Source organism: Callorhinus ursinus, unplaced genomic scaffold, assembly GCF_003265705.2.
Source record: "Callorhinus ursinus isolate GAN/ISIS: 27379988/994484 unplaced genomic scaffold, GSC_fseal_2.0 scaffold12, whole genome shotgun sequence".
Lineage (NCBI taxonomy): Eukaryota > Metazoa > Chordata > Mammalia > Carnivora > Otariidae > Callorhinus > Callorhinus ursinus.
Genome location: NW_027397074.1, coordinates 78,829,047 through 78,853,649, shown reverse-complemented (window position 1 = coordinate 78,853,649; position 24,603 = coordinate 78,829,047). Strand labels below are relative to the sequence as shown.

The window sequence follows — 24,603 nt, the reverse complement described above, 5'->3', positions numbered from 1 at the left end:
GAAGGAAGTTTGGAAACTGTATCACTTGAGATATTTTTAATTATAGCAATGGAAAGCCCAATGCAAGTCGTCTTAAACCCTGAGAGGAATTTCATAGTGGATTATATAACGAAAAAATATCCAGAGAGAAGACTTAAATTCTGGAACGGTTTTATCAGGACTTCAGCTACATTTCTGGGCAATTCTCTTGTTTTGACCTCCTCTGTGGACGCACTTCATCCTCAGGCAGCTTCCCTGCTGGTTGCCAAGTGACAGCAGTAACTCTGCTCTGTCTCATTCACCTGCCACAAGGCCCAAAACAAGGTCTCAACAATAGCTCATTACAATGTTATCTCAACACTGAATGTAGAGGGACTGATGTTTAATAAGCCAAACGGCATCATGTATCCATCTCCAAACCAAACTCAGGGAGTTCACTGATAAGTTTGTCAATGCAGACCACCCCCTAGAGTATGACTGTGACCTAACAGAGGAGGGGTGGAGTGGATGCTGGGAGGGCAGTCACCGTGTCCACCACCGAGATCATCAGGTCTAACTCTTTTGTTTATAGATAAAGCAAATCTAAAAACCAAAGCTCATTGATTTCCCAATTTTACAGTTTGTTAATTCTAGGCTAAGAACTGAATCATAGTCTACTGAACCTGAGTATTAATCCCCTACATATTTCCAAAGAAGGACATGGACTGAGGAAGAAAAGTTGTGATGTCAGAAGCATGTAAATGGTAGGCAAGTATGTGGTAATAAATATGGTGAGCTTACAAGAGTTTATGCAGGGAACCAATAGAAATGAAGACCCATAATCACACTGAGGGGTAAATAAAAGCCAAATATGTAACATATACACATGAGTTTAGAAGGGATCTTTGAAGTACTCTATATAAATAAAATTATGTACCCAAAAGGTGATCCCCATCCTCCTGATCTGAAGGTCAGGCATGACTGAATCATAAAGTTGGAGACAGGATGGGGAACCAGAGTGCAGAGAAAAGCCATCCCTGGACCAAACAGGGCAAGCATTCCTGTGTTCTCCAATTATGGTACTGAAATCTGTAGCTTGGTATCAGGTATCCATTTAAATGAAAAGTATTTAAAGTACAGAGAAGGTCATGCAACATTACCCCTAGCCCATGTGAAGAGGAAAAGGAACCAGAAAGAAAATGAGCAGTTGTTGGTCGGCATGTCAGGAGAGGAAGGTGGAGGTGATACCTGAAATTCTTAGTAGACTAACTTAAAATGGAGAATAGTGAAAGAAAGAAAGAAAGAAAGAAAGAGAGAGAGAGAGAGAGAGAAAGAAAGAAAGAGAGAAAGAAAAAGAAAGAAAGAAAGAGAGAGAAGAAAAGAAAAAAGTCAAAAGTCTTTGGAATCAATCATATACAGAATTGGAGTTTAGGTGAAATTGATAGGATAATTAGAAAAGTATTCACACACTCAAAAATTAGTAGTGTGATAAACAGTCCTGGCTCAGTTAGATACACAGATGGTGATGAGATGATGATTAGATGATAGATAGATAGATGGTAGATAGATAATAGACAGATAATAGATGATAGATGATAAATAGATAGATGATAGATGATAGATAATAGATAGATGATAGATAGATGATAGTAGATAAGACAGACAGCTGGATAGATAGATGATAGATAGACACATAGATAGATAGATGATGATAGATAGATAGATAGATAGATAGATAGATAGATAGATAGATAGATAGATGATAGTAGGTAAGACAGACAGCTGGATAGACTTACCTTTTCCTTTTCAAATTGAGGAATGAGATGAGAAAGAGAGAAGGTAATTCATACATAAAAAACTCAAGTCCAGAAGATATAAAGAAGTAAAAAGGCCCCAAAATTAAAGAATTTATGACCCAATCAATAAGAAAAGGCTTGTAATTAAAACACCTGACTCAGCCTGGAACAATGCCAGTGGAATGGAGAAAGTAAGATCTGTAAGCCTGAGGCCAGAAAAGAGAGAACAGGACTCAGGGTAGGTTGTTAGGAAGATCACCCCAGTAAAAAGTTTGCTTGCAACTCGTTCAGTTGGCTGATGACAATACACAACCTGGCATATGGCAAGGATGAAAAGGACTGTTAGCAACCAGAAGTAGCAGGAATTAACTAGGCAACAAAAGGGTGAAAGAGGTAGAAACTGTCAAAATTAGTAACCGCTGCTAATTCCTACATTGTTCCTCTGCATACAACGCACTTCCCACATTATCTCTAATCCCCATCAGAGTCTTAAAAAGTAAAATGTTTTGGTTTTGTGAATCTGTAAAAATAGGTGATTTAATCAACTGGATAGCAATTTGAATTTTAAGAAATCCCAGTAATTCACAGTATGGGGCAAAACAAAAATGCATTTCACATTTCAGAGACAAATTTCTTGAATGTTCAATATTTTATATGAAAATGGATAGGCTTTAGTTTAAAATCAGTTTAATCTCTCATTGATTAATGAAAAATAGTATGTGGAAAACACATTTTTGGAATAACAAGCGTCTTCTGAGTGTGTTTGTGGATGAAAGTGTGTGCTCATGAGTGCATGCACCATATAGAAGGTGTATTCAGAGGCATGTATGAAAGTTCTGAGGCAAAATCCTCATGAACTCCACCACTTTGTGCCCCTTTAAGCATGTATGTGTGATTTTAAATAAAAAGCAGTAAACCAGAAGGAAAATGTATTGGAAAAAATCCCATCCTATCATTTATGAATATGCATTATAGCTTTTGTTCAAAATACAGAAATCCTTATTTATTCCAAATATTACAATGACCTTTGGGTGGTCTCAGTAAACCTAAGCAAATCTGAACTCTATAGATCTTTTAAGTAACTAATGGGAACTAACTACAACCACCCATACACATACACACACACACACACACACACACACACACACACACACATTTACACAGGAGACACTTAGTCATTAGAAAAATTGCTAATCATCTGACCAACTTTTGGCAAATTATTGCTCAGCTATATGGTTACACTTTACCCAAATAGACTCCTGGTAGTTATTATCCCTCATTTCCACTTGTTTTTTGCAGTCTTAAGATAAAGCAGAGAGTATTTTAACAGAAATATCTGCGTAGGTAGAATCCAAAAAGATTCCTGGGTGAATTCCACTTCCTGAGACCAGCACTCATGATTTCAATGTCAAAAACATTTAGTCATGAGTTAGGAATAAGCAAAGAAGCAGTTAAAGAGACTAGAGTCATGCCAACATCCAGGAGTCATCAACGATCTCTTTTGGGACTCCAATCAAGCCTAGATCCTAGGAAAGATGGGGACTGAGATACATAATGTGGTTGCTGTGCATCAGCTGGGAGGTAAGGGTGCCAATGGAGCTCTATATCAGCTTATTTTGTAGACATAATGTTCTTGATCCATGGAATGTAGCTGTGTAGGTCAGTGAAGACAACAGTGTATCCTGTGAGAATACATCCAGTTTCCCAAGACAAAATTCCTTGTAATTCACCACCACATATGGCTGGTGCAGCTGTGACCACCTGCCAGATAGAGTAGAGGGATCAGAAATTCCTTCCCGCCTGAGATTTCCTCAACACCTGAACAACAATGACAGCTACTACATTTGCCATGCAGAGGGATCCAAGATATAAGAATACCATATGAAGGCTTCTTTCCATTGCACTAATGACTCCTACACCTCCCAGTCATCCCTACACAGGTATTTCCAAGCAGTAGCTGGGAGATAGCTTTCCACCCCCAAAATCTGTTTCTTTCATCTCTATCACAGGGTGGAGAAGAAAGAGTCATCATTCTTCAGCCACCTTACTCTCTGAACTCCCAGCCTGACTGAAAAATCCAGCCCCTTGAAGAAGGATGAGAGACACAAAGAGTAGAGACTGAGCTTAGGGGCAAATGAGGTAAGAAGACTTACCTGGCACGGCTCTTGGCTTCCTAGCATGGGTCCTGTACAGAACATGTCTTCAAGGAGTTTTTCACCCAGTAATTTTTTGCAGTTTATATTAGAGCTCAGTTGAATCTTGACTCTTTGCAGCTTATGGTTTGAATTTCCTAAGCACAAGAAATAAGGAGACTTTGATTCCTGTTTGCCTTTTCATAAGGCACCCTGCCTCCTCCTCCTTCAGGGCTTCTTCTCAGTAAGAATGAACAACCATGGATCAAACACATCCTCCTGCTCAATTTATCATCTCTGACAGATGATCAGGATCAAGGGGTGGCTGCTGAGAAGACACTCCACACATCAAACAAGATCTGAATCCAAGCTCTGTCATTGCCAAGTTCATGATCTTGAATAACTAGTTTCCCTGAGTCTGAGTTTCCTGTCTTATAAGCTATAAATCCCAAGGAAACTTATCTACACGATATGTAACGATGACTATATAATATGTATAGGATGCTTCATGCCTGGTACATAAGTAGTGATTGGCAAATGGTAGTTATTACCGCTGTTGTAATTGATAACAATATCACTCCTGTTAGGTAAAGGGAAAATATGATTCTTACCAATTTGCAAATTAAGATTCAAGAAGTGAAAGAATTTGTTCATAAACCTATAATGAATGTTAGAATCAATACTCAAACACAGATCTCAGATTCTAGCCCCTGTGGTGTGTGCCAATGTGATACATTCATGCAACACCTTGATCTAGGATTTGATTCCCAAAGCCCTAATTAAGATCACTTCTACTCTAGAAAGCCAATATTGTTGTTCCGTTTCTAGCTTTACACATGTGCGTAGAAATCTGGCACTACCCTATAAGTTCCAATTCCTTCCCCTAATTCCTTAGAGATCCTAAAGATGTCAATATATCCAAGAACTAACTCTTCTTTTTGATTGTCACTCACCAATAAAGTCTTTGTTGTCTAACCAAGTGTGAATCAAGCAATCTTTAACTGCATTCTTGAGAGTAGGCAACTGAAAAATTCTGGTGGAGAAGGTAAAAGGTACAGGCAGCTTTATCAGCATGAGGTCATCTTTAGGAGAGGTAACAGTGAAGTTTGGGTGAATAATGATCCTCTCATAAGGTACAATCTCCCCAGTAAAGTCTCGAAGATTTGTGGAACTGCCATAAAAGATGATCTGAAGATCTCTGAAAAATGAAAAAGAGAAAAAAGATTAATACTCCCAGATCCCAAGGCTAATCACACACACACACACACACACACACACACACACACACACACACACACTTTCCTTCTATGGTAACCCATTTAACCTTTTCCACTCATTTTTATGCACTTAATCCTTTATGTGTAGCTGCCACCTGTGGTCATGCAGATTGTGCATTATACAAGCCAATGGGTTGTCATTCGCATAGACTATAATGTAAATGGTGCCTTCAGGAATTAAGCAATGCAATGGCTTGGACTCTACTCTTAGCATAATTCTAGAGAGAAGCTCCAATTCAAGACCCCTAGAAACAGTAGAAAGAAGGATGTAAATGGATAGTCAAGGCTTTTATGAGACTAGTAGGTTTTGTTAGGGAGGCTCCTCTGGGAGTTGAGGGGAATAGAAATGTGAAATTTTACAGAGGAAGTGAGTAACAGCTTTGAGAGTTTAAATATTCTAAAGCTAAGGAGGATCATCTGAATATACTATGCTCTACTCATGTCTATCAAAACTGCTGGATTAACAGGGTTTTCTGGTGGTCCTTTGGGAAAATAACAGTCAAAAATCCTGGATGTTCCACTGAGATCCAGTTGAGATCCACTCACTAACATGGCTCAAGACTCTAAATTCAGAACAGGGCACTCCAGTGAGGCCCCTGAGTCTCCCACTCAGGTATTTCTCCAACCACAAGAGTGAGATAAGTACCACATTGGTACTGAGCACCGATGGTTTTGTTGAGCTCCCAAATGCTAAGATTATATTGTCTCCTAACAACAGTACCATATGTCTCTCAGTCTGTCTTTGTCACCTTGTAGAGAGTTATAATATAAAGTCTAAAGAGATAAGACAGGGTGGCCGCCCTGGGTAGCTCAGTCAGTTAAGCATCTGACTCTTGATTTTGGCTGAGGTCATTATCTCAGGGTTGTGGGATCAAGCCCCGTGTGGGACTCAGTGCAGAGTCTGCTTGTCCCTCCCCTCCCTCCCCACCCCCGCTCACACTCATGCTCTCCTTCTCCAAAATAAGTAAATATTTTTAAAAATAAAGAGATAGGACAGGAATAGGTCTGATAAATTCATCCTTGAGCCATGCCCAAGGATTGACAAGTTTAAAAAGTTCTCATTAGAGCAACATCCTTTAGACAAATTTTGCTTTGGGCCACTTTTACAAGACGTTAAACTATATAAGGACTTTCCTTAGTTTTGCTGTGTTCCTGAGAACTGTCATACTTTGTTTCATCTGCTTGCAGTGAAGAATTTTGCTTGGCCCCCAGGTGGGGATGACTGGTCCTTGGCCAAGCTGTTTTTACTGACTGTTGCACTTCTCATTAGATCATCTCAGTCTATTTGGTTCTCTATACCGAACACATGCTCCCTTTGTGTTTAAATTCATATGATGTCTCTCCAATTGGCATAATTCCTCCAGAACAATATGAAATTTCAGTGGCCACTGGGAGGAACTTTTGACAAGAGCAAGATTGTTCATTTGACAGATACATTAGAACAGAAAGGGAAGAAACCCTCATGTTAAGATTCTTTCTCTCTTGTCTTTCTAAATTAGAGATCACTTAATGACCCCTATCACTCCATTTCCATACCTTGGGAATTAATGAGAACTGGTGTTTTAATTATACAACTTGATGGAATTGTTAGGCCCAAACTTATTGTTTAAATCAGTTGTAGTAACTCTCTTGTGCATCTGTGTTTGTCAAATTGGCTTTTCCTGTTGCTAAGATTATTCTCCTTTCTTGCTAAAGGAAAGTCATTGGTGCTTACAGTGTTAATTTAATATCTAAAGCTGGTGTCCTCTAATATTTTCTTTTATCCTTCCTCTATTTCTTTTTTCCTTCCCTTAAGAAATTTTGTGATTTAATTTATCATAAAATATGTTTATAAGTAAATACAGAAGTTTATATTGAAAAAAGAGTTCATGATAAATAGATGATTCAGGAAAATTAGAGTGAGTAAACTTCAGCTTAAGGCAACTCTACAGCATGCAAAACTAAACTGTGGTGGAAAAACAAGAGAATAGTTCCCTCTGAGGGATATGGATGGACTATAACTAAGAAGGCCTATGAGAACCTAAACTTACACCTAAAGGAGCTAGAAAAGGAATAGCAAATAAAGCCTAAAGTCAGCAGAAGAAGGGAAATAATAAAGACTAGAGCAGAAATAAACAACATAGAAACAAGACAGTAAAACAGATCAACAAAACTAAGAGCTGGTTTCAAAGAATTAATAAAATTGATAAACCCCTACCAAACTTATCAAAAAGAAAAGAGAAAGGACCCAAATAAATAAAATCATGAATGAGAGGAGAGATCACAACCAACACCACAGAAACAAGCAAGTATATGCCAACAAACTGGGCAATCTGGAAGAAATGGATAAATTCCTAGAAACATACAAACTACCAAAACTGAAACAGGAAGAAATAGAAAATTTTAACAGACTTATAACCAGCAAAGAAATTGAATCAGTAACCAAAACAGATGGCTTCCCAGGGGAATTCTACCAGACATTTAAAGAAGAGTTAATACCAGGGCACCCGGGTGGCTCAGTCAGTTAAGCAACCAACTCTTGATTTTGGCTCAGGTTATGATCACAGGGTGTTGAGACTGAGCCCCACATCAGGCTCTGTATTCAATGCAGAGTCTGCTTGAGAGTCTCTCTCTCCTTCTGCCCCTCCCCCCTTCACTCACATGCTCTTTCTAAAATAAATAAAAACAAAGATAATAAAGAAGAATATCTATTTTCTAAGCTGTTCTAAAAAATAGAAATGGAAGGAAAACTTCCAAACTCATTCTACAAAGCCAGCATTACCTTGATTCCAAAACTAGACAAAGACCCCACTAAAAAGGAGAATTACAGGCCAATATCCCTGATGAACATGGATGCAAAAATTCTCAACAAGATACTAGCAAATCCAATCCAACAGTACATTAAAAGAATTATTCACCACAATCAAGTAGGATTTATTCCTGGGCTGCATGGGTGGTTTAAGATTCCCAAATCAATCAATGTGACATACCACATTAATAAAAGGATGGACAAGAATATTCTGATCCTCTCAAGAGATGCAGAAAAAGCATTTGACAAAATACAGCATCCATTCTTGATAAAAACCCTCAAGAAAGTAGGTATAGAAGGAACATTCTTCAACATCATAAAGGCCATGTACGAAAGAACCACAGATAATACCACCCTCAATGGGGTAAAAACTGAGAGCTTTTCCTCTACAGTCAGAAACAAGACAGGAAAGTCCACTCTCATCACTGTTATTTAATACAGTACCAGAAGTCCCAACCACAGCAATCAGACAACAAAAAGAAATAAAAGGCATCCAAACTGGCAAGGAAGAAGTCAAACCTTCTCTATTCACAGACAACATGATACTCTGTGTAGAAAACCCAGAAGACTCCACCAAAATATTACTAGAACTGATACACAAATTCAGCAAAGTCACAGGCTATAAAATCACCATACAGAAATCTGTTGGATTTCTATACACCAATAATGAAGCAGCAGAAAGAGAACTCAAGGAATCAATCCCATTTACAATTGCACCAAAAACTGTAGGATACCTAAGAATAAACTTAACCAAAGAGTAAAAAGATCTGTACTCTGAAAACTAGAGAACACTTATGAAAGAAATTGAAGAGGACACAAAGAAATAGAAAGACATTCTACGCTCAAGGACTGGAAGAACAAATATTGGTAAAATATCTATATTACCCAAAGCAATCTACATATCTAATGCAATCCCTATCAAAATATCACCAGCATTTTTCACAGAGCTAGAACAAACAATCCTAAAATTTGTATAGAACCACAAAAGACCCTGAATAGCCAAAGCAGTCCTGAAAAAGAAAAGAAAAGCTGGAGGTATCACAATTCTGGACTTCAAGGTGTATTACAAAGCTGTAGTCATCAAGACAGTACGGTACTGGCACAAAAACAGACACACAGATCAATGGAACAGAATAGAAAACCCAAAAATGGACCCACAACTATATGGTCAACTAAGCTTTGACAAAAGAGGAAAGAATATCCAATGGAAAAAAGACAGTCTCTTCAATAAACGGTATTAGGAAAACTGGACAGCCACATGCAGAAGAATGAACCTGGACCCCTTTCTTACACCATGCACAAGAATAAATTCAAAATAGATGAAAGACCTAAATGTGAGACAGGAAACCACCAAAATCCTAGAGGAGAACACAGGCAACAGTATCTTTGAGCTCGGCCACAGCAACTTCTTGCCAGACACACCACCAGAGGTAAAGGAAACAAAAGCAAAAATGAACTATTGCAATTTCATCAAGATAAAAAGCATCGGCACAGCAAAGGAAACAATCAATAAAACTAAAAGGCAACCTACAGAATGGGAGAAGATATTTGCAAATGACATATCTGATAAAGGGCTAGTATCTAAAATCTATGAGGAACTTATCAAACTCAACACCCAAAAAATAAATAATCCAGTTAAGAATTGGGCAGAAGACACGAACATTTTTCCAAAGAAGACATCCAGATGGCCAACAGATGCATGAAAAGATGCTCACCATCAGTCAGCATCAGAGAAATGCAAATCAAGACCATGATGAGATATCACCTCACACCTGTCAGAATGGCTAAAATTAACACAGGAAACAACAGATGTTGGCAAGGAGGCAGAGAAAGGGGAACCCTCATACACTGTTGGGAATGCAAACTGGTGCAGCCACTCTGAAAACAGTATGGATGTTCCTCAAAAACTTAAAAATGGAACTAACCTATGATCCAGCAATTGTACTACTAGGGATTTGCCCAAAAGAAACAAATATACCAATTCAAAGGGCTACATATACCCCAATGTTTATAGCAGCATTATCTGTAATAGCCAAACTATGGAAGCAGCCCAAGTATCCATTGACTGATGAATGGATAAAGAAGAGGTGGTGTATATATACGCAATGGAATATTCCTCAGCCAATAAAAACAATGAAATCTTGCCATTTGCAATAACATACATGGAGCTAGACAGCATTATGCTAAGTGAAACAAGTCAGTCAGAGAAAGACAAATACCATATGATTTCACTCATATGTGGAATTTAAGAAACAAAACAGATGAACATAGGGAAGGGGGAAAAAAGAGAGGGAAGCAAACCATAACAGACTCTTAACTGTAGAGAACAAAGTGAGGGCTGATGGAGGGAGGTGGGCAGGGGATGGGCTAAATGGGTGATGCGTATAAAGGAGGGCACTTGTGATGAGCACTGAGTGCTATATTTAAGTGATGAATCACTAAATTCTACACCTGAAACCAATTTTACCATATATGTTAATTAACTAGAAATTAAATAAAAACCTGAAATAAAAAAGAGCATCAAATATTGTTTAACTTTAGACTCTGTTACATTAAATCTCCATATTAAAATTTATAAAGCAATGGCTAAAAGAATAGAAATTGTGTATATTCCACAACAAAAATGAAAGAATTAAAAGGTATCTAAAATATTAATCAAATAATAGAGCAAAAGCATTTTTAGACAAATATAAAAAGAATAGAAATTCAAAATAGGTAGAAACAAGTCTGAGTATAATATAAACACAATGGCCTAAACTCTCCAGTTAAAAGACAGAAATTGTAAACTGCATTTTTTAAATCCTACTATATGTAAATTAATAGACATATTTAAATGAAAAAGATACAGAAAGGTAGAAAAGATGTAAAATGATATACCAAGACAATGCCAACTAACCAAAAAAAAAAAACCAGGATTGGCATATTAATATCTGAAAAACAGGCTTTAAAACAAAAAATATTATCTATATGAAAGAAAGTAATGACAATCACAATTTTGATTTATCAGGAATGCACAAAGCACCTACATTTATAAATGTACCTGAACTTATATATACTTAATAAAATGGCCTAAAAATATTTTTAAAAACAAAAAGTAATAAATATATAGGACTATTTTGATCAATCCAAATACAGAAGAATATTTCAATGCAAATTTCTAAATTATTGATGTTAAGCAAAAAAAAAAAATAGTAAGGATATCAAAGGCTTGAACTACACAATTAAAGTTTGATATATATAGAAACTTCTATCCTAAAATTAGAGAGTGTACATTCTTTCAAACACACAAGGAGTTATAAAAATTGACTTTATACTGGTCCAAAAAGCAAGTCTCAATTCTTTTCAAAAAATCAGTAACACTCTCTGACCACAAAACAATTAAACTAGAACTCAAAGATTTTCTTTTAATTTGGAAAGTTAGCCCCCAAAATTTACTGCTCCAAATTCTAAACTTAGGAATAAAAGATTTAATCATGTGGAAATTCTTAAAAATTATTTAGAAATAAAATAATAATGAAAATGGCCCTTTTCAGGGGCATCTGGGTGGCTCAGTCGTGCCTTCGGCTCAGTTGTGATCCCAGGATCCTGGGATCGAGCCCCACATCGGGCTCCCTGCTCAGCTGGAAGCTCCCACTCCCCCTGCTTGTGTTCCTGCTCTCGCTATCTCTCTCTCTGTGTCAAATAAATAAATAAAATCTTTAAAAAACAAAAACAAAAGTGGCCCTTTTCAAAGATGGTTAATAGAAAATCCACAGGAACATATACATAAATTGCTAGAAATAGTAAGAGAATATAACAAAACAACATGCCATTAGATATATTTATGATCTAAATATATATATATATTTATATATATAAAAAATACATATATATAGAGAGAGAGAACTTAAAATGTATCAAAGGGAAACCAAAATAAGTAGAGAGATATGCCAGATCCATGGCTAGGAATAATCATTATCAGAAAAATATTAATTCTTCCCAACGGATACAAGAGTCAAAGCAATTCCAAATAAATCCCAGTAGAGTTTTTTATAGAACTTGACAAGTTGATTTTAAAATTTATTTTAAAAAATACCTAAGTGTTCCTGATAAAGAAAAACATGGCTGGCCTACCCTATCAGACATCACAAGTTATAATAAAGTCATAATTATTTTTTTAATTTTATTTTATTATGTTATGTTAATCACCATACATTACATCATTAGTTTTTGATGTAGTGCTCCACGATTCATTGTTCGCGTATAACACCCAGTGTTCCATTCAATACGTGCCCTCTTTAATACCCATCACCATCCCCCCACCCCCCTCCCCTCTAGAACCCTCAGTTTGTTTCTCAGAGTCCATAGTCTCTCATGGTTCATCTCCCCCTCCGATTTCTCCCCCTTCATTTTACCCTTCCTACTATCTTCTTTTTTTAAAAACATATAACGTATTGTTTCAGAGGTACAGGTCTGTGATTCATCAGTCTTACAAAATTCACAGCACCCACCGTAGCACATCCCCTCCCTGATGTCTATCACCCAGCCACCCCATCCCTCCCACCCCCCACCACTCCAGCAACCCTATTTGTTTCCTGAGATTAAGAATTCCTCATATCAGTGAGATCATATGATACATGTCTTTCTCTGACTGACTTATTTCGCTTAGCATAATACCCTCTAGTTCCATCCACGTCGTTGCAAATGGCAAGATTCCGGGGTTTTTGATGGCTGCATAATATTCCACTGTGTGTGTGTGTGTGTGTGTGTGTGTGTGTGTGTGTGTGTGTGTATATATACACACATACCACATCTTCTTTATCCATTCATCTGTTGATGGACATCTTGGCTCTTTCCATAGTTTGGCTATTGTGGACATTGCTGCCATAAACATTGGGGTGCACGTACCACTTTGGATCACTACATTTGTATATTTGGGGTAAATACCCAGTAGTACAATTTTGGGCCATATGGTAGCTCTATTTTCAACTTTTTGAGGAGCCTCCATACTGTTTTCCAGAGTGGCTGCACCAGCTTGCATTCCCACCAACAGTGTAGGAGGGTTCCCCTTTCTCTGCATCCTCACCAACATCTGTCGTTTCCTGGCTTGTTAATTTTAGCCATTCTGACTGGTCTGAGGTGGTATCTCACTGAGGTTTTGATTTGGATTTCCCTGATGCCGAGGGATGTTGAGCACTTTTTCATGTGTCCATTGGCCATTTGGATGTCTTCTTTACAGAAATGTCTGTTCATGTCTTCTGCCCATTTCTTGACTGGATCATTTGTTCTTTGGGTGTTGAGTTTCATAAGTTCTTTATAGATTTTGGGTACTGGCCCTTTATCTGATATGTCATTTGCAAATATCTTCTCCCATTCTGTCAGTTCTCTTTTGGTTTTGTTGACTGTTTCCTTTGCTGTGCAAAAGCTTTTTATCTTGATGAAATCCCAATAGTTCATTTTTGCCCTTGCCTCCCTTGCCTTTGGCGATGTTTCTAGGAAGAAGTTGCTGTGGCTGAGGTCGAAGAGGTTGCTGCCTGTGTTCACCTTTAGGAGTCTGATGGACTCCTGTCTCACATTGAGGTCTTTCAACCATTTTGAGTCTATTTACCAGAAATAAAGATTGATAATTTAAGTGTTAAGTTGAATTATACTCAAGTTAAGAGCTTTTATCAAAATACACTGTAAAGAGAAGATCAAGCCACAAACTGGAAAAAGGTATTTTCAACATATGTAATTGACAAAAGAGTAATAACTACAACATTTATAGAAGTCCTACAAAGCAATTTTTTAAAAATTCACAAAATGTTCAAAAAACATGAAAGAGAATTTCCCAGAAGAAACACTATTAGCAGAAGGAGGAGGGTGGAGAAGGAAAAGAAGGAGAAAAAATTATGCCAATCATCACTACAAATAGAGATAAAACAATTAAGAGCATAACAAGATATTTGACACAATCAGCAAAATAGTAAAAATGTTTGACAATACCCAATGTGGGAAATTGCTGGAAGATGTGCAAAAGTGAACATTTGCATCCTCTATTATCCAGCAATTCCACTCCTAATGATATACTCTAGAGTTATACACCAAGAGGTATAGTTGCAGGTACACACCAATAGGTATATAAACCAACACATGTATTTAGGGAGTCTTGGAGCCTTGGAACAGAGTGGACAGATCCCCATCACTTACGGTAAGAAGCAGTGTGCTGCTGTCAAGACCCACTGAGGGGCAATCAAAGTCCCCACACAGGACTGATAACTGGAATTCAGGTAAAATAAGTAGAGAAGATGATTAAACCCTTCCATGTCTTCACTAACGTATGAAACAACACCTGGAACAAAAAGAAAAGAGAATCAAGGGATATAACCTAGCTGACTAAAGAGAACTCAGGTTGCTTATGGAGATTTCAGGATGCCAATATCAGATAATATCAATATTTACGACTCATTAATCACTTAGCCCCTAACTCTATGGTACTAGAGAAACATACTGTACAAACACTGTACTAAACACTTGATGTACTTTTTAAAAATTTTTTTCCTTCATTTCTCTTTCTGCTGCTTCATTATCGCTGTATAGAAATGCAACAGATTTCTGTACGGTGATTTTATAGCCTGTGACTTTGCTGAATTCGTGTATCAGTTCTAGTAATTTTCTGGTGGAGTCTTTCAGGTTTTCTATATAGAGCATCATGTCATCTGCAAATAGTGAAAGTTTGACTTCTTCCTTGCCAATTTGGATGCCTTTTATTTCTTTTTGTCATCAATTGCTGTGGTTGGGACTTCCAGTACTGTTAAATAACTGATGAGAGTGGACATTCCTGTCGTGCTCTTGATTATAGAGGAAAAGCTCTCAGTTTTCCTAATTGAGGCTATTAGCTGTGGGTTTTTCATATATGACCTTTATGATGTTGAGGAATGTTCCCTCCAACCGTACTTTGTTGAGAGTTTTTATCATGAATGGATGTTGTACTTTGTCAAATGCTTTTTCTGCATCTACTGAAAGTATCATATGATTTGCAGATATTGAACCACCCTTGCAGCTCAGAAATAAATCTCACTTGATTGTTGTGAATGATTCTTTTAATAGATTCAATTTGCAAGTATTTTATTGAGAATTTTTGCACCCATGTTCATCAGGGATATTGGCCTGTAGTTCTCTTTTTTAGTGGTGTCTTCATCTAGTTTTGATATCAGGGTAATGCTGGCCTCATATAATGAGTGTGGAAGTTTTCCTTCTCTTTTTCATTTTTGGAGTAGTTTGAGAAGAATAGGTATTAACTCTCCTTTAAATGTTTGGTAGACTTGTCCCTGGACTTCTGTTCGTTGGGAGTTTTTTGATTACTGACTCAATTTCTTTGGTGGTTATCAGTATGTTCAAGTTTTCTATCTTTTTCTGTTTCACTTTTGATAGTTTATATGTTTCTAGGAATTTATCCATTTCTTCTAGGTTATTCAATTTGTTCACATATAGTTTTTCATAATCTCTTATAATTATTTGTATATCTGTGGTATTAGCTGTTATTTCTCCTCTCTCATTAGTGGTTTTATTAATTTGGGTCCTTTCTCTTTTCTTTTTGATAAGTCTGGCTAGAGGTTATTTTACTAATTTTTTCAAAGAACCAGCTCCTGGTTTCATTGATCTGTTCTACCGTATTTTTTTTAGTTTCTATATAATTTATTTCTGCTCTAATCTTTATTATTTTCTTCCTTCTGTTGGCTTTAGGCTTCATTTGTTGTTCTTCTGTAGTTCCTTTAGGTGTAAGGTTAGAGTGAGAGTTTTTCTTACTGCTTGAGGTAGGCCTGTATTGCTATATACTTCCCTCTTTGGGCTGCTTTTGCTGCATCCCATAGGTTTTGCACTGTTGTGTTTTCATTTTCATTTGTTTCCATGTATTTTTTTTATTTCTTCTTTGATTTCCCGGTTGACCCATTTATTTTTAGTAGCATGTTGTTTAACCTCTATGTATGTGTGGTCTTTCTAAATTTTTTCTTGTGGATAACTTCTAGTTTCATAGCATTGTGATCAGAAAAGGTGCATGGTATGATTTCAATCTTTCTGTATTCGTTGAGGCCTGTTTTGTGACCTAAAATGCAACCTATTCTGGAGAATGTTCCATGTGCACTTGAAAAGAATATGTATTCTGCTGGTTTAGGATGCAATGTTCTGCATTTATCTGTTAAGTCCATCTGGTCCAGTGTGTCATTCAAAGCCATTCTTTCCATGTTTATTTTCTGTTTAGATGATCTGTTCATTAACGTAAGTGGAATATTAAAGTCCCCTACTATTATTGTGTTATTATCAATTAGTTCCTTTATGTTTAATAATTGTTTGTTTATCTGGGTGCTCCCAGGTTGGGTGTATAAATATTTACAATTGTTATATCTTCTTGTTGGAGTGTCCCCTTTATTATTATATAATGCCCTTCTTCATCTCTTGCTATAATCTGGGATAAAATCTAGTTTGTCTGATATAAGTATTGCTACTCCGGCTTTCTTTTGACATCCATTTGTGTGATAAAGGTTTCTCCACCTCCTCACTTTCAATCTGTAGGTGTCTTTAGATCTAAAACGAGTCTCTTGTAGGCAGCATATAGATGTGTCTTGTTTTTTTAACCCATTCTGCCACCCTGTGTCTTTTGACTGGAGCATTTAGTCCATTCACTTTCAAAGTAGTTATCGATATGTATTTATTGCCATTCTATTACTTGTTTTGTTGTTGTTTCTGGAGATTTTTTTCTTATCCTTTCTTGTCTTTGTCACTTTTTTTTCCAATTTGGGCTTCTCTTGCTTTGTCAATTTATGTTTCGGGGTCCATGCTGTTTTACCTGTAGACGATAAGTAGTGAAGGAACAATAACTTACACAATATCCCCCACTAACTAGGACAGTGTCTGGCAGGAACTCAATATGCATGTATTATACAAATAAATTAGTGGGTTGGAATAAAATTTCCTTTGTGTGCAGGGGTCCACTGGGAGGCTCTGAAATTAATAAAATGGTTTTCTGAATCCATATGTGAAGCAAGCATCAACAGAAGACTAAGAGTTAATGTTATGTATATGAGTGTGTACTTTTTTCCAAATTCATATATGCATACATTTATCTTAAAAAGTATTTCCTGAATACTTGCTATATGCCAGGCAATATATTGGATGTTAAATATAAAAAGGTATCCAAGATAGAAGTAGATTTTGCCTCCATGAAATGAGGGAGATAGACAACAAGCAAATAAGTACATAAATGGATAGTTATAAATTGTGATGAGAAAGTAACAGTGTTCCATGAGAAAGCATAATAAGAAAGAGTAAATGAAGAATCTAATTTAGTTTGGGTGTGCAAAGAAGTACTTGCTAGGTAAATGACAGGTAATCTGAGACAGAAAGATGAGAAAAACCAGCCATGGGAAGAGCAGAAGAAAGAGATTTTCAGGAGAGGAACTGCATGTATACAAAGACTCAAAGAGGAGTTAGGACTAGGAGTGTTCAGGAATCTGAAGAAAGCCAAGGAGACTGAAGCATAGAGGCTGAGTAAAAGACTGGCCCACAATGAGCCTTGGCAGGAGGCAGGGAGCTCATCAAGTAGGGCTTGAAAGCCATGCTCAGGAGTTTGGATTGTATTCTGAGCATAATAAAAATCTATTAAAATAATTTGAATATATAAAAGTTATGTGATCCAATTATTTTTTTAAAAACATCACTGGATTTTGATTAGAAATGGATTCGAGGGGTGCCTGGGTGGCTCAGTCTGCCTTCAGTTCAGGTCATGGTCTCAGGGTCCTTGGATCCAGCCCTGCATTGGGCTCCCTGCTCGGCAGGTAGTCTGCTTCTCCCTTTCCCTCTGCCCCTCCCCTTGCTCATGCTTGCTCTCACGTGCGCTCTCTCTCTCATAAATAAATAATCCTAAGAAAAAAAAGAAATGGATTGGAAAAGGGCAAGAGAAGAAACAGTTAGGCTTACTGTAGTAGTGATGTGACTTGCACTAGAGTGGCAGCAGTGGAGATGAAGAGCACGTAAGTGGGTGGATGGACACAAGATCTACTTCAAAGGTAAAGCTGACAGGGGAAATCCAGGTAAACAGTATTTTAATAAGATACACATTGCTTTAACAAAGGTAGTTAATTCATCTTTTTGTCATTACATAAGTATTCTATCAATAAATATCATTCAAAGAGTCAAAATATTTTAAGACTAAAAGAGGTTCTCATGCCCAAAAAAGTTGAGAACACAGATAATCTTCACATTCCTTCTTACTCTAAAATAATCCAGTGCATAAATTAAGTCTTATTTAATCCCATGATCTATTCCTGACTCCAGACCATCTCTCGTTAGCTTTAAGAAGTCTGCACTACTCCTAGCTCCATCTTACCTGCAGCAACAAGACAGAGTTCCTTCAAGCCACTGGGACTTCCAAGGAAAGCTGAGGAACAGGTTTCTCCTAATCAAAACTGAGTTATATGCCAGGCTGAGGCCCCAACTGAATATTGGTCATTTACTCTAAAAATGCTCAGATTGCTTTCCACCAAAGCCCTGATGCCCTAACTCACTTTTGACCAAGCTTTACAGTCACTGATTCTAAGAACTCGTTAGAAACTGACACACTGCGTCCTTACCCCTGGGTTCCAGTCAGTCCCTGCCTGTTTTACCTTCTCTCTCTACCTGAGTTAGATCCGTTTATTCATCATTTTAATTATGTTCTTATTACTCCTTAGAGATCCCTTGTCCTAATGTCCTTGAGTTATACTTTAACTGGGCAAATTTTAACTCCATATTAATGCAACTACCTGCCTTCACTGTGTCTGCAGTTTTAACTTCCTTAATCTGTCACAGGCATAGAACACATTAACAACTTCCTCCTCCTAGAAACAGACTCCTCTGACTGGTATAAATTACATTTTTAATTTCTCCTGCCTCATAAGGTACATTACCAGGCTCTCATCTTGTAGCAGTCCCTAAAGCATTAGAGCTCAATTTTACATTTGATCCAAGAAGGAGTAGCCACATTCTCCCCACCCAGCTCTTCACTTTTATAACTAAAAACCCCACACAACAAACACAACAAGCATAGGAAGACTCTGAATAATGGAAAGAAGAAAGTGGACTGCCTAAGGAACCTGGGGACTTAAGGAACAACATAATACTAAGTTCCCTGGGTATTCTCCTTACATCTCATAGATCCAGGATAGGGCACTGGAGCAGAGTAGCCTATAATCCAGAACCACCAAAAAGCAAAGACAACAAACAAAAACAAAACAAATTTTAAAACTCCAAGAAAAACCTGCTCCCCCTAGCCAAAGGAAAGGGGAATGAGTGGTCTAACACAAAGGAACTCTTTTTGACAACACCCACCCTACTCTAACCAAACAACAGTGGAAAAATGCCCACCTGCCATGGTTTCACCAAGGCTGAGTAGGGGACTAATATTCCACCCTCACTCCCAGTGGAAGCAGGCAATACTCCAATTCCTCAACCAGAGTAGTATGAATGGGGCCCTGGGGAAAGCTGAGCCTCTGCACAGTGGCCAGGAGGCTAATGGAGGCAGTCTGAGGCAAAGCTAAGAGTACTCTGCTTCCTTCCCTCCACCACACATGGCCCTATGTCCCCAGGACTCAGCAGGTTGCCAAGCTTTCAGCATCATTTGACAACTAAATTGAACAAGACTATGTAAGGCAGAGCTACTCAGAACATTGTTTCCTCCATCCCCTGGTAAATGGAGCACAGTAGGGAGTTGAGTTTCAATACCCACCCTTCAACATGGAAATGTTCTGGTAAATGCAAAACTTCAATTCACTTCACCCCTTCTTGGTGTGAGCACAGCCCAACAGGGAGCTAAGCTTCCACCCCTATTTAGTGGCAATAAGTGATATGTGACAGAGCTCCACTTCCACCCAAAAGATGTCAAGTACCTGAGGGGGAAGGCTAATTTCCCTCCCACCCATATTCAATGAGGTAATGAGGCAGCACTCCACTTCTGTTGGCAATGGTATAAGTAGGTTCAGAAAGAGGCTAAACACTGACCTTCACCAAGACCTGCAACACTACACCTGAATGGAGGTAACTGCCTGCTAAAAAAGAAGATTAAATAGGACCTGGAGTTTCAGAGTGTAATATCCAAACTAGGAAAATCGAGGATCATCCATCATACCAAGAACCAAGAAAATCACAACTTGAATGAGAAAAAACTTATGACTAAGTTATATGACTTATATGACTAAGATGACAGAATTGCTGACAATGATTTCAAAGCACCAATCATAAGTATAGTTCAAAAACAAAACAAAACAAAAAAACCTAATGCATCTGTTAGCCATTTATATGTGTTCTTTGGAGAAATGTCTGTTCATGTCTTCTGCCCATTTCTTGACTGGATTTTTTGGTTTTTTGGGGTGTTGAGTTTGATAAGTTCTTTATAGATTTTGGATACTAACCCTTTATCAGACAAGTCATTTACAAATATCTTCTTCCATTCCATAGATTGCTTTTAGTATTGTTGACTATTTCCTTTGCTGTGCAAAAGCTTTTTATCCTGATGAAGTCCCAATAGTTCATTTTTGCTTTTGTTTCCCTTGCCTCGGGAGATGTGTCTAGCAAGAAGTTGCTGCAGCCAAGGTCAAAGAGGTTGCTGCCTGTGTTCTCCTCTAGGATTTCGATGGATTCCTGTCTCACATTTAGGTTTTTCATCCATTTTGAGTTTATTTTTGTGTATGGTGTAAGAAAGTAGTCCACTTTTATTCTTCTGCATATGGCTGTCCATAGAATGAAGAATGCCTTTGATGGGCTTACTAGTAGATTGGACATCACTGAGAAAAGAATCTTTGAGCTTACAAATATATCAATAGAAACGTCCAAAACTAAAATGAAAGGAAAGAGAGAAAGAGAGAGGGAGCGAGAACAAAGACTTAAAAAGACAAAATAGGATATCCAAGGGCTGTGAACAACTTAAAAAAAAAAAGTGTAACATATGCATAAAGGAAATGTCAGAAGGAGAAGAAAGAGAGAAAGAAATGGAAAAATATTTGAAACAGTAAGACTGAAAATTTCCTCAAAATAAATGACATATTTCAAAACACAGATCCAGGAAGCTCAGAGAGCACTAAGTAGGATAAATGCAAAAAACAAAACAAAACAAAACAAACAAACAACAACAAAAAAAAACCCCACCAACAAGAACCAAAAAATTGCACCAAGGCATATCACTTAAGATAGAAAATCAAAGATAAAGAAAACAGTCCTGAAAGAAACCCAAGAAAAAAACACCTTACCTGTGGAGGAACAAAGATAAGAATTACATCCAACTTCTCCTCAGAAACCATGCAAACAAGAAGAAAGTGCAGAAAAATATCTGAAGTATTGAGAGACAAAAAAAAACAACCTAGAATTCTGTACCCTGTGAAATTATCCTTCAAAAGTGAAGGAAAAATAAAAACTTTCTCAGATAAGCAAAAATTGAGGGAATCTGTTGCCAGTAGACCTGCTTTGTAAGAAATATTAAATAAGATCTTTAAGAGAAGGAAAATAATATGTCACAAATTCGGTTTTTCATAAGGAAGGGAACAGCTTCAAAGAGAATAAGTGAAAGTAAAAAACTTATTTTTTATTCTTAATTGATATAATAAACAACAGTTTGCTCAAAATAGTAATAGCAGCAATGTATTCAATGATGTATGCCTCTATGTGTATATGCTCATATACAAGTGAAATGAATGACAGCAATGATGTAAGGGAAAGGATTTATTTTGTTATCATAAGGTACTCATACTATCCATGCACTGACATAGTGTTTTTGAAAGTGGATGAGGATTAATTGTAAATTTATATTGCAAACTCTAGGGCAATCATATAAAAAACATTTTTTTCTGTTTTTTCTTTTTTTTTATTATCTTATGTTAATCACCATACATTACATCATTAGTTTTTGATGTAGTGTTCCATGATTCATTGTTTGCATATAACACCCAGTGCTCCATGCAGAAGTGCCCTCTTTAATACCCATAAAAAAGAAGTATAATGGATATGCCAAGAAAGGAGAGAGAATAAAATAATATAAAATACTCCATTAAAATCACAAGTGGCAGACCAAAAAAAAAGTGAAAGACAAAAATAGGAACATAAGACAACAAATAGAAAACAATAGCAAATATGGTGGATATTAATCCAACCATATCTATAATCACTATGAATGTCAGTAGTTCAAATGCATCAATTAAAACACAGAGATTGTTAGAATGAATCAAAATATAAGATCCAACTGTACGTTGTCTACAATAAATCCACTTTAAATTTTTTTAAAGTTTTATTTATTTAAGTAATCTCTACACCCAACTTCCCTAAGATCAAGTCACATGCTCCTCTGACTGAGCCAGCCAGGCACCCCTAAACCCACTTTAAATATAAAGACATATAGACCAAAAGTAAATGGTTGGAGAAAGATATACCCCACTAACACTAATCAAAAGAAAGCAGGAGTAGCTATATTTAATTTCAAACAGAACAGACTTCAAGGAAAGTTATCAGAGATAGACAGGCATTATTACATTATAATAAAGGGATCAATGATCCAAGAAGACATAACAATCCTTAGTATGCAGGTGCATAATCACAGAGCATCAAATTATGTGAGGTAAAAGCTGATAGAACTACAGAGAAGAACAGATAAATCCATCCTCTTACTTGGAAACTTCAATACCCCTCTCTCAGGAATGGACAGTTCCAGAAGGCAGAAAACTAGTCAGGATATCATTTAAGTCCACAGCACCTTCAACCAATTGGATATAATTGACAGTTATCGACTGCTTTTGTAAAAACAACAGAATACACATTCCTCTCAGGCTCACATGGAACATTCACCAAGATAGACCACATTCTGGACCACACACCACACCTTAACATACTTAAAAGAATAGGGAATCACACAATTTCTGATCTTAAGCCACAATGGAATTAAACTAGAAATGAATAACAGAAAGATAACTGGAAAATTCCAAAATACATGGAGATTAAACAGACTTCTGAATAACCTATGGCTCAAATGATAAATTGGACCTCATCAAAATTAAAAACAATTGCTTTATAAAAGACTCTCTGAATAGAGTTTATTTTTTTTAAGATTTTACTTATTTATTTATTTGAGAGAGAGAATGAGAGAGAGAGAGCATGAGAGGGGGGAGGGTCAGAGGGAGAAGCAGACTCCCTGCTCAGCAGGGAGCCCAATATGGGACTCGATCCCGGGACTCCAGGATCATGACCTGAGCCGAAGGCAGTCGCTTAGCCAACTGAGCCACCCAGGCGCCCTCTCTGAATAGAGTTTAAAGACAAGTTATAGTCTGGGAAAAATATGTGCAGACCTCCTAGCTGACAAAGGACTTATATCTAGCCTGGATACATACTCTCAGACTCAACAGTTAATAAAACAAACAATCTAATTAGAAAATAGGCAAAAGACAAGAACAAACACTTCACTAAAAAGAATATCCATATGGTAAATAGGCACATGAAAAGATATTTGACATCATTAGTCACTAGGAAAATGAACATTAAAATTTAAATAAGGTATTACTACATACCTAACAGAATGACTAATGTGAAAAATAATGAACTTTGGTGACAACACTAAAGGCTGACAGAGAAACAGAGAAAATAGTTCACTCACATATTGTTGGTGGGAATCTAAAATGGTACAGCCAATCTGGAAAACAATTTGGCAATATGGTATAAAACTAAACATACAATTACCATTCCACCAGAAATTGCATTCTTGGACATGTATCCCAGACAAACAAAAACTTACTATCACACAAAAACGTAGCAGCTTTATTTGTAAAAGCCAAAACCTGAAAACTACCCAAATGTGCTTTGGTAGGTGAATGGTTAAACAAACCAGTGTGCATCCATATTCCAGAATAACAGTATAAAAAGAATAAACTATTGATATACACACAACTTGACAAATCCCAAGGGAATTATGCTGAGTGAAAAGAGCCAATCCTAAAATATAACATACTGTATATTCCATTTCTGTAACATTCTTGCAACAACAACACTACAGGAATGGAGAACACATTAGTAGTTGCCATGGCTTAGGGAAGGGGGGAGGTGTGGAGGAGGGAGAATGTAATGGTGTGTCCATAGAAGGGCAACAGGAGGGACTTTGCGGTGATGGACTGTTCTGTGTCTTCAAAGTAGTGATGGATGCATAGACCTACACGTGTGAAGTTGCATAGATTTAAATACACACACATGTAAAAATGAGGAAAGCCAATAAACCGGATCGTATCGATGTCAGTTTCATGATTTGCTATCTTTTCGTGCCATAGTTATGCAAGATGTTACCACGGTGGAAACCAGATGAAGGTACGTGGTACTCTACACATTTCTTGCAACTTCCTATAAATGTATAATTATTTCAAAATAAGAATTTTAAACAAAAAAAGGCAGTTAGAATTCTTCATAGTTCTGTCTTTTACACATTTCCATAAACTCTTCTCAAGTAATCTTTTCTACTCATTCCCATGAATTCAAATCCTGTCAAGATTCCCAAATTCCAAAATCTGCATCCCAGCTCAGACTCGGGTCATGAGTTCCTGACCTTTATATTCAGGTGGACATCGCCATTTGATGTCTCAAAAGTACTTCCAACTCAGGAAGTCAAAAAAGTAACCTGTCTCCTTCCCCAAATA

At 37.1% G+C, this 24,603-nt stretch overlaps 1 protein-coding gene and 1 long non-coding RNA gene across 5 annotated transcripts in view; one reads left to right on the top strand and one right to left on the bottom strand.

Annotated features, from left to right (window-relative positions):
* LOC112810982 (probable inactive serine protease 58) overlaps positions 1 to 24,603 on the bottom strand; it is a 54,018-nt gene that overhangs the window by 20,669 nt on the left and 8,746 nt on the right. For 3 of the 4 annotated variants that reach the window (XM_073899303.1, XM_073899304.1, XM_073899302.1), the window contains 3 exons: positions 14,120 to 14,261; positions 4,840 to 5,084; positions 3,908 to 4,044 (listed from right to left, as the gene is read on the bottom strand). In XM_073899303.1, the coding sequence (XP_073755404.1) occupies positions 3,908 to 4,044; positions 4,840 to 5,084; positions 14,120 to 14,261 (524 nt within the window). Of the gene's footprint in view, positions 1 to 3,907; positions 4,045 to 4,839; positions 5,085 to 14,119; positions 14,262 to 17,887; positions 17,948 to 24,603 lie in introns of those variants that run through there. The other variant, XM_073899305.1, reaches the window with a different exon arrangement.
* Positions 472 to 24,171, top strand: LOC141373921 (uncharacterized). Its single transcript, XR_012380380.1, has 4 exons — positions 472 to 529; positions 599 to 722; positions 3,764 to 3,893; positions 24,110 to 24,171. It is a non-coding gene; the product is annotated as an uncharacterized lncRNA (long non-coding RNA).